Below are 10,000 nucleotides of genomic sequence, written 5' to 3'. Positions count from 1 at the left end.
CTTCCAGAAGGTGTCCAATCATAAAAAAGGGCCCAGTGCAGGAGAAAAGATGAAATTGCAAATGATGCAGAGCGTCTGCGACGAATAAACACGCAGGCCTGCTATGATGGTCTCTCTCCAGGAGATTAGTCCAGGAATGACTCCGAGCCACTTCTTATCTTTTCCACGAGGCCTCTGTTAAAATCGGGGACAGGTGTGTGTCTCTCAGGTGCGTGCTGTTGTCGCTGCAGGTGTGGCGTTCAGTGGGCTGGCGTCTCATCGCCCTCTCTGTCTCTCTGTATGGTCTCCTCTACCTGTACGAGAAACTCACCTGGACTGATGCCAGCAGGGAGCGCACTCTGAAGCAGCAGTTTGTCGAGCACGCCGCTCAGCGCCTGAGAGCCATCGTCCCCGTCGCCAGCAGCGCCTGCAGCCATCAGGTGTGCAAGTAAGACCCCGCCCACACCTGACGCACATGTCCAGGGAGCGAACACTTGGAGGCTCCGCCTTTAATCTGCTCTGTTTGTGTTTGAGGGAGCTGTTGTCCACCTTCAGCCGTCTGACTCAGAGGGTGGAGCTGAGTGACGCTGAGCTGGAGGGAAACATCCGTCAGCTGAGCTTCAGGATCCAGAGACTGGAGAACATCCAGAGGCGTTCCAAGGCCTTCAGGTCAGAGCTCCGAGCCACTCGTGGTTTGGAGAGTTCACAGGAACTCCCGCTCAGGTCAGAAACAAACTTCAGTGCACGAGATGCAAAAGTTAAATTCAGGGATTGCACATCAGATCTTTGGCGTTTTCTGGACAGTCAGCGTGCAGAGATCCCAGAAGTCCCAGTTTGGGAATCATGAATCTGGTTTTCCAACGTTTGGCAGCTTTGGGTCAAAATAAGGTTTAAAAATCGTCTTTTCTGTGCAGCGTTTACTTACAATATTCCAGCGTCCATAAACACACCCCACGCACTTCCAGGTCCTGTTAACATCTCAGCAGAAGCTGCATGTCTTAAAATCTTGTTTTCATTTGTTCAGGAACAGAGCCACCGAGCTGGAGACTCAGCTGGAGGTCTTTTCGGTTCAGTACCTGCAGGAAAACTAAAGAAGAAGAACTGCTGCTGTGGTGAAGCTCCTGGCCAATCAGAAGCTGGTGGAGAGTCCTGAGGTATCGCTCATCGCCCAGCGTTAACACCGACAGTCGCATAAATCCCAGACAGCTCCCTGCTCAGGTGACCTTCGTCACCAACCAACACAAACCAATAGAGGACAGCTTACCACTGAGGGCTGAACAGGAAGCAGCAGGAGACCCCGACCCTGAGTCGACGCCTGTACTTTAGAATCAAGGGTCAAAGTTCGTCTGTAGGCTCGTACAGTCTGGCCTTCATGAGCAGCTGATGAGAACACACTCCTGAATCTTTGGCTCCACCTTCAGGCCGTTTGGGTCTCCTGAGGTGGTGAGTGGATGCTCCGCCTTCGCCGCGACCACAAACAGCTGAACCTCAGCAGCTTATCTCACACCAGCTTCTAATATCTCATCATGTGACTGTGATTAGACGTATTGATCAGTGATAGAATCCATAAATCTGTGCATTATTGCTCAGACATGTGATGTGTTACAGAGCTCCTCACCACCTGGCAGGAAGTCAACCTTCTAGTGAAAAATCAAGAAAATAAAAGCATTGAATGTTCTATGGCTTCATTTTTTCCTCTCTTTAATGGTCCTGGTGTACTGTCTATGAACAGTTTCACTGCTGAACGCAATTAAATACTCAGCTCACCCCTCACTACAGCACATTCAATTACCTCCACCCGTCCCCATCAGGGTTACACAGACAGGTGGAGGTGGGAGTGCTGCAAAGAGCAGGTCAGGCCTCAGATACAGCCTTAAGCAGTTTAAAGGAAGTGTCCTGAGTAAGATTTACCAGTTTAAAAATCAGCCGAGACCGAGATGAGCTGAGCCGATCTTGTTTGTGAATGTTTGAGTGCTGACCTGGTTTTCTTCAGGTTTACTGACCTGAGACTGGAGTGGTTCACACAGATTTATAGTGGGAGTTCTGGTCAGGAATTCTTCCTGGATTTTTGGGTGTTGTTGGGATCAAATGAGCTCAGTCACCAAACCACTCAAAGGCTCTTGTCCTCGTCATGGCGCCCTTCTTTTTAACACATTTACGAGTCTAATGATTATCGTGGAAAACTGAGCCTCACAGTTTTTTAAGTGACAAATGCTTTTGTCTCTTTTTGTGACTCTCGGCTCGTCCGGTCGACTCGAAGCTTGTTGTCTCGAGAGTTTCCTCTTCGTGCTCACGCTGAAGCCAGCAAATACACTTTGATCAGGTCACTTTTGTGGTGTTTTCTCTGTTGTCCTAATGTTTATCAATGAATGTGTGATTGTGGATGGACAGAGCTGATGCTTCTCTGCAGTGCTTCCTGCTGCCACTGGAGGTCACTGCTGCACTGCGAGCACCTTCCTCCCTGTCAGACCTTCCCCTATAGCAGGGGTGGGCAACTCCAGGCCTCGAGGGCCGGTGTCCCTGCAGGTTTTAGACGTGTCCTTGAACCAACACAGCTGATTTAAACGGCTAAATTAGCTCCTCAACATGTCCTGAAGTTCTCCAGAGGCCTGGTAACGAACTAATCATGTGATTCAGGTGTGTTGACCCGAGGTGAGATCTAAAACCTGCAGGGACACCGGCCCTATAGGCTGTCAGGACCCCTGCATCAGCGCCACCTCCCACTTCAACATGTCTTTGAACACTCAGGTACAGGTGAGTGCTCAGACCCCACCTGTCTGCAGCTTTTTGTTCAGTCACATGATGAGTGTTTGAATACCCGGCCTTGGGTCCTTTTCTTCCTCTCTGACTGACTCGCTGCTCCATCTTGTGGTATAAACTGGTATTTTACCCTGCGTTGCCCGTTTTAATGCAGCATGTGCCCCAAAAGTCAAACGCTCCGGTCTTTTGTTCATTGTTACACACATTCATTTACAACGCACAGCTTCAAGTTCACACTTTATCTTATTTGTCTGTGCTTCAGACAAGCTCGGCTCAGAGACGTTTCCACCGAGTGAAATCTGACAGGACAAATTTCCTTCAGCTGTTGTTTCTGTGGAAATCTAAGAGGGGGCAGGAAAAGCAGGACAAACCGGGGGGCTCTGTAACACTGCCCTTAATTAAAACACTCACAGTAATGTTTCTGCACAGAACACACTGATTAGACTCCAGGTTTCTGTATCACCCGTTTAATATCATCAGTTTACATGTGATTACTGTCCGTACAGTCATTTACATCAGAACCGTACAGACGTGAAGACGAGCAGGACTCAGGAGAAGCAGCAGGACGAAGATTCACACTCCTCATCATCGTGTGGATGAAGTTTGTGAATCTTCCCGTTAATCTCTGAAGCAGGAAGCTGTGGATGAAAACGCGCTGGCTGTTTGCTTGTCTGGAGCTCTTTGCTTTTGTTACTTGGGCGTCCTGGCTTGAACACATTAAAACCCTCAGAATGAGAAGCGCTGTGGTTTCCTGTCAGCTGATCTGAAAAGAACCACAGACAGGAAGTCGTCCCGAACTAACGACATGACAGGAAGCCTTCACCGCTCCAGGACTCGGGGGACGCTGCTTTGATTTAGCTTTCGTTTAACCGGATCAGCTGCTGCGCGTTTTCTCACACTCACCTGAGAACCAGCGACAGGAAGGAAGGGACAGAGCATGAACACGACTTTTCAGAATAAAACACAGAAACTGTAACAATAATACAAACATCAGTTTTAAACTATAACGTGTTAATGTTTGGAATCAATCACAGGCGCCTCCCACAGGCAAACACAGGAACAGCAGCAGGTACAGGACGATGAGCGCCACCTCCAGGCCAGGCGGGAAATCGCTGCAGTCGTTTTGTGAAAAACCTTAACGCACAGAAGTGACGCTGCATCAGTGAGACGTTAGGGTTTAAAATGATTAAATAAAGCTGTTTTATTATTTTTTTATAAACACAATGGAAATGTGCTCATAAACATGTTGGCGCTCCGTGTTTGAGGGTCAAAAGCTTCGTCCTGCGCCATGACTGGATTTGAAATATTGAGGCGTAGACGTAGAGCACGGAGGGTTTTGCAGCATGCTTACACTTCAGGGTTAGAGGGATATTCTCTGGGAGAGTCTGGACAGAATGTCCTGAACTAGATACTGGAATCAGCGGTAGGATGAAAATGATCAAGGCTAGGCAGAGGGGTGTTTTTCTTTTCTGTCTCTTACAGAGGAAGGAGCAGATGCGAGGCGAGGTCGGAGGTGAGCAGACGGGAGGACTCGTAGGGATCCAGCTGTACGGCTCGCTGAGGGTCATCCTTTGTGTGAAGACAGACGGTTGTGTCACACAGGGGGCGAGGCGTTTAACTTTTCAACTGCCAAAGCAAATCTTTTTAATTCAATTCAATTTTATTTATATAGCGCCAAATCACAACAAAAGTCGCCTGAAGACGACAGATATTTCTCCTGAATTCCTTTGGAAAATATTTGACACATGCCCGAACCCTTCCTGCAGGTGGCGCTAGCCCTGATACAGCTGTTTCATCATCACCACATGGAAAACTTTCTGTGAGGCCTCGTTAACATCAGAATTCTGAGTTATGAATTCTGTTATTCACCTTTAGCACCACACCTGATCTCAGGTGTGAAGGTGGCCTCTTGGTTTGATTTAAATAAATGCTGCTGCAGTACCAGCTGTTGCCTGCAGGAGGTGACACAGAGGCGAGTTTCTGCCTTTTCACGGCAGAGGTGGAAACTTTTTTGCAGCCTGGTTCTTTGCTAACAGACCCCTGCTGCTGTTTTATGGCTTTAAAGGGTTAAAAGTAACAAGGTGAAGAAACATGGGAGGAAAAAGCCTTAAAGTGGGCGTGTTCTGCTTCTCCTCACTCCTGCAGCTCCGTGGTTTGGATTACTCGTTAGGAAAGGACCTGGTGTTAAGCTTCATGTCCACGGACATCGTGAGTTTTTAAAACCTGAGCTGAAAGACGTGCTGCAAGTGAACAGAGCCGATAGAAAAGCTACAGAGGTGAGAACGACCACTGAAGAGATTCTGGGGTTTGGACATAACAGGGTGACCAGCAGGGGGCGACTCTGGTGTACGACTGTATACAAGTCCATGAGAAAATGAGCGCAGGGAAGTCTTTCCTGATGAGTCGCTGGTTTCACGTCTGATTCATTAAAAAACAAAGTTTATTTTCTAAATTCTGGTCCCGTTAATACAAAGCAGGAGAGGGGCAGAGTGGGCGGAGCCAGGTGACAGAAGGAGAAGGTTTAAAGATGGTAGTGACACCTGCTGGGATGTTCAGATGTCCACTGGGAGTGAGCAGAATGGACAGGAGCAGACGTGAGTCCATCAGACCAATGGCTCAGTTGGTCTGAGCATGTGCAGAAGCGGGAAGGTGGAGCTTCAGGCAGGAAGAGAAGAGAAAGAGCTCAGAGGAGGTTCATGGACGTAGTGGAGAGGGTTGGAGGATGCTGGGATAGAAGATGATTCGCTGTGGAGAGCAGCTGACAGAGGAAGGAGACAGAGAAGCAGGCTGTGGTGGAGGATGGAGGCGGGGCTTCCATGAGTGCAACAGAGCCGCCCACTTTTAAAACACCACGAAGGTGAAAATGCTCAAAAAGGTGCTCACGGTGGAAACGTCTACGCTGCATGTAGGAGGACATCTCTGGCTGCGAGCACATAAGCTCCGCCCACCTGATGTTCAAACTTTCTTTTCATGAAGGACAGCCATGTAAAGAACGTTTGTGTCAGATAAAGAAGGATTATTTTGAGTCGTGAATCATGCAAAGCTGCTCTGACAAGTCCACGAGTGAGGTCCAGACCTTCATCCCCCTCTTCATCCCTCACGACATCACGTTTAAAGTCGACCATCAGGAAGTGACCGATGAGCATTGGAAAGTCAGCAGCAGGTGAGCGCAGGTGACGAGGAGGAAGAGGAGGAGCTGAATTCAATCTTCTTGTTAAAGGTGAAAAGATGATCGACCTGATCGTGTTCAGACCTGCAGACGGCGTTGAGAATGCAGAGCTACAAACAGGAAGCTAAAGGGCTGCGCCGTTCCCTCACTGTCTGGTTTCAACCCGGGCATCCAACCGAGCTCCCGTGACTCTGGGAGCAAGGCTCCGCCCTCCCATGACTCGCCGTCAGACGTCGCTCATGTCGAAGGCCCTCATCAGCAGGTCTAGGTCGCCCATGTTGGCGGCCTGGAACAGCTCGGGGCGGTCCATCATTGAGATGGCGATCCGCAAGGCGGCCCAGATGTTAGCCGACATCTGCTGCTGGCTGCAGCGCTGACTCCGCCTCTGCTGGTTCAGCGCCGTGAGGAAGTTACTGACTGCCTCCCTGCAGGACCAGGACCAGGACCGGGGTTATACAACTACATCGCCGCAGTAAGACTGGTCTGTGTGAGGTCAGAGGTCAGTGCCAGGGTTACCTGTGCGCTCCCAGGTTGATGCAGCTGATTCCCAGGTTGTACCGCGAGCGGATGAATCCAGGCTGCAGCTCCAGAGCTCTGGTGTACGCCTCCACCGCCTCCTCGCTGCGGTTTCCGTTGGCGAGCGTGGCTCCCAGACGGTTCCACAGCAGGTAGTCCTGCAGAGAGAAACCCCGAGTCTGACAGCATCACTGCTCGTATGAAAGGACCGCCACCATGTTGACGTGTGTGTGTCCGCGCGCGTGTTACCTGCGGCCTGACAGACAGCGCTGCACTGAAAGCTTCCACCGCCTTGTCGAAGTCCGAGCTCAGGTTGAAGAGGACTCCCAGCCCGGTCTGCAGGTCGGGATCCACACAGTCCAGGTTCAGCAGAGCCGCCTCCTGGAAGAGGAGCAGCACGTCCTGCAGCTCACACCTGCGCACACACACAGCTTGGTTCCATCCAATCACAGAGGAGTTGGAACTTTACAAGAACATGCTGACTGAACTTCATACCTGGCAGGTGTGGAGGCGTGGGGGCCCCTGCACGGCATGGCCGGGGAGCCCCGTAGCGGACTCCTGCTGTCCTGGACCAGGTGTTTATATCGCGGGTTGTGACAGATCCAGCGGCGCAGCACGTCGCCGGCCTCCCGCTGCATGCCGCTGTTAGTGAAACTGACGGCGAGCGCCATGAGGGCCGGCAGGTTGTTGGGGCGGAGCTCCAGGCACCTGCAGCAGGTAAAGCAAGTTAGCTCCAGCAAACAGTTAGCATGTCAGGGTTAAATATAAAGCAGAGCTCTCCAGCATGAAGGCGACTGACCTCTGCAGCGACACGATGGCGGCCTGCTCGTTCTCGTTCTCAGCCTGAGTCATACCCAGAAGCTGCCACGCCTGAAAACGTGAAGAAGAAGAACAGGAATGTGAGAACTCACTGATTCTGATTTGGACTGAGCACAAACGACCTCTTCCTGGCTGAAAATGCTTGGACATCTAAACGTCACGGAGCTCCAGTCAGCACGTTTAGGCCCCGCCTTCTGTGGGACCGCTGGGTCTCGCCACAAACCTCTGCCTCGCTGTTTTTTTTCTCACCTGCAGTGCCATGCATCATGACACAAAGATGAAGGCGTTCACACGCAGCGCTCACGCGTGTTTGTAGTGCTGGACGTGTGTGATGATGCTTAGCCTGGCGGTGGTGATGTACGTTTTCCAGCTGCTGGTAACTGTATCTGAACGATATTCAGCACCTTCACTTTGTTTTTACCATCGTCATCACCATGGTATCTCGGTGGAAAGGCGTGCCTTTTCTGGCTTCCTCTTTGGACACGATTGTTTCCGTCGCTGAAATTCTCCTAATTTTTCTCTTTGCTGGTGCAGACTTCTCCGCCCCTTTCTCTTCCTGATGCAGAGAAATGTGGGCGTGGCAGACTGCAGGCCACGAGCACGCGTCACCAACATGTGCATGGTGGTACAAACAGAACTGGCCAGCATAACGTTTCATATGTCACATGATAACTTTCATCTCAACTCCCACCGGTCGTGTTTCTTCCTGTTAAAAGGGAGTTTTTCTGCCCACTGTTGCCATAGCGCTGGCTCATAGGGAGTGGTCTGACTGTTGGCCTTTGTCTGGAGTAACATAAAAAGCCTTGAGCAGACTGTTGGTAGGATTTAGCTCTACATAAACAGAAGTGAATTTAATTCGATGTGTCAAATTATCTGGAGGAATCTGAGCTCCTCTGTGACATCAGAAGATGGCACACTGAGGTGATAAAGGGATGGACGAGGTCAGCAACAACACTGTGGCGTTTAAACAATCCTCAGTGTGACCTTCATCGTCTTCATCGTGTCTACGCGACTGCTCTCTCTCGTCCAAATAAAACAAGCTGTGATCAGCTGTTGACTCTGAGAGCACAGGATGAGACTCCCATCGTCACATCTGCATGCAGACGAAACATCATTCACGGATGGCTTGCTGTTGCAGACCAGACACAGTGAAATGATGAACAGCTGGGCGCGTCGCATCACCTCTGAGTCCTGTGGGTCCTGCAGGATGGCGGCCTCCAGCAGCAGCACGGCAGTGTTCAGGTCTCCCTCCCGAGCTTTCTCCTGAGCCTCGGCGAAGGCGTTGGGCCAGTCTCTGTACGGGTTGTTGGTGTTGAAATAGTAACCCTGCAGCGCACGCACACACACACACGCGCGCGCACACACACACACACACACACACACACACACAGTGTTACAGTGAACTCTGCGGTGACGTTTTAACAGGTGAGTTATGAATAATGACTAATAAACCTTTCTGTAACACTTCACAGGCTCCACCCTTTCCCGCCTCTCTGCGTGTTAACATGTGTGCGCTGACATTTCACCTTCCTGCCCATCTTTTTATTGAAAACATTTTCCCAGCATGCACTGGGGCAGCCATTAATAATGTCAGATTACTGCTGCGCTGGATGTTTGGCCGCTTTAATCTGCAGCTGGCTTCAGATCAGCTGTGGGTGCCTCGGTAATCCCGCTCTAATCCCTTCTCAGGTGTTACATCATGGCGGCACGGAGGTGACGCTAACACGCTACCAAACATCTGCTCACACACGTGAACACGGCGCAGACGTCTGCTGCCTTTTTGCTCGTCCCCCCTCGGGCCACCTCCGGTGTCACAGACTCGATCTGCGCGGTTGGCGCCGCGCTGCAGCGCTAACTGCTCAGAGTAAGACTGGAGGAATCTGAAACGTGCAGTCGTCGCACACACGTCTGCAGTATTCACCGAGCTGCTGCGGAGACACTGACAGCTCAAGCTCATTCGTCTCAGACATTCTCGTTGGTTTGTGTGAATCCAACTTTCACTCAGTGCTTTCTGGAATTCTGGGATTTTTCCCTGTTTTTCCAGATTGTCTGTGTGTGTATACCACATTTACATATCTTTGTGGGGACCATAATTCGGCATGTTACTATACCTGTGGGGACCAACAGCCCTTATGGGGACGAAATGTCCGTCCCCACGAGTTTGAAGACAAAATGTGGTTTTAGTGTCAGGGTTACAGTTAGGTTATGGTTAGGCTCCGGGTTTGTGTAAGCAGCTGGGAAAGCATTATGTCAATGAGATGTCCTCACTGAGATATGAAAACACGACTGTGTGTGTGTATGTGTGTGTGTGTGTGTGTGCGCTGTTTCTATCTGGAGGCTTGTTCTGAGCTCACCTTCTCTGCAGGTGAGACAGTGGGCGGGATCGGCTGCTGGTCCTCGGAGTCCTCCAGCCAGTTCCTCCGAGCGAGCTCCTCCCACTCTGCCTGCATCTTGTCCCAGAACTCTGTGTCCGACTGTCAGACAGGAAGTAGACAGACAGATGCTGAAAGGTAAACAACTCAGACCGCCATGGCGTGCCCACGCCCGGCTCACGCAGAGCACAGAGGCTCAGACCTCCTCGCCCACCTCCTTTCTCTTTTAGGCCTTTGACGCAGCTGACTCCTTTCAATGCGGAGGAGCAGCAGGAGCTCTACTCCGACAGACGGGCCACCTGCAGAGGACGCTCCTCTCTGCCGCTCGTATCTGTGACCTCGCAGTTTATGACGACAGGAACGCAGAGCAGCAAACCCACAGCTT

The 10,000-nt window shown here is 50.9% G+C and overlaps 2 protein-coding genes across 9 annotated transcripts in view; one reads left to right on the top strand and one right to left on the bottom strand.

The window, feature by feature from the left end:
- mfn1a (mitofusin 1a) overlaps positions 1–1,656 on the top strand; it is a 17,077-nt gene extending 15,421 nt beyond the window's left edge. For 7 of the 8 annotated variants that reach the window (XM_084912181.1, XM_084912179.1, XM_084912180.1 and 4 more), the window contains 3 exons: positions 231–427; positions 514–648; positions 1,004–1,656. In XM_084912181.1, the coding sequence (XP_084768307.1) occupies positions 231–427; positions 514–648; positions 1,004–1,070 (399 nt within the window). In that variant the 3' untranslated portion in view covers positions 1,071–1,656. Of the gene's footprint in view, positions 1–121; positions 428–513; positions 649–1,003 lie in introns of those variants that run through there. The other variant, XM_084912182.1, reaches the window with a different exon arrangement.
- Positions 1,657–3,190: 1,534 nt separating this feature from the next.
- Positions 3,191–10,000, bottom strand: part of pex5lb (peroxisomal biogenesis factor 5-like b) — a 24,230-nt gene continuing 17,420 nt past the window's right edge. Inside the window, exons 7-13 of the mRNA XM_084912202.1 lie at positions 9,598–9,717; positions 8,426–8,569; positions 7,224–7,294; positions 6,920–7,132; positions 6,674–6,839; positions 6,425–6,582; positions 3,191–6,333 (exon numbers count right to left, since the gene is read on the bottom strand). Coding sequence (XP_084768328.1) covers positions 6,135–6,333; positions 6,425–6,582; positions 6,674–6,839; positions 6,920–7,132; positions 7,224–7,294; positions 8,426–8,569; positions 9,598–9,717 — 1,071 coding nt within the window. The 3' untranslated portion in view covers positions 3,191–6,134. The remainder of the gene's footprint in view (positions 6,334–6,424; positions 6,583–6,673; positions 6,840–6,919; positions 7,133–7,223; positions 7,295–8,425; positions 8,570–9,597; positions 9,718–10,000) is intronic.

Source organism: Perissodus microlepis, chromosome 18, assembly GCF_051167445.1.
Source record: "Perissodus microlepis isolate ML-2025 ecotype Zambia chromosome 18, ASM5116744v1, whole genome shotgun sequence".
Classification (NCBI taxonomy): Eukaryota; Metazoa; Chordata; class Actinopteri; order Cichliformes; family Cichlidae; genus Perissodus; species Perissodus microlepis.
Note: the sequence above shows the minus strand (reverse complement) of the source record. Positions and strands in the feature narration are given on the sequence as shown.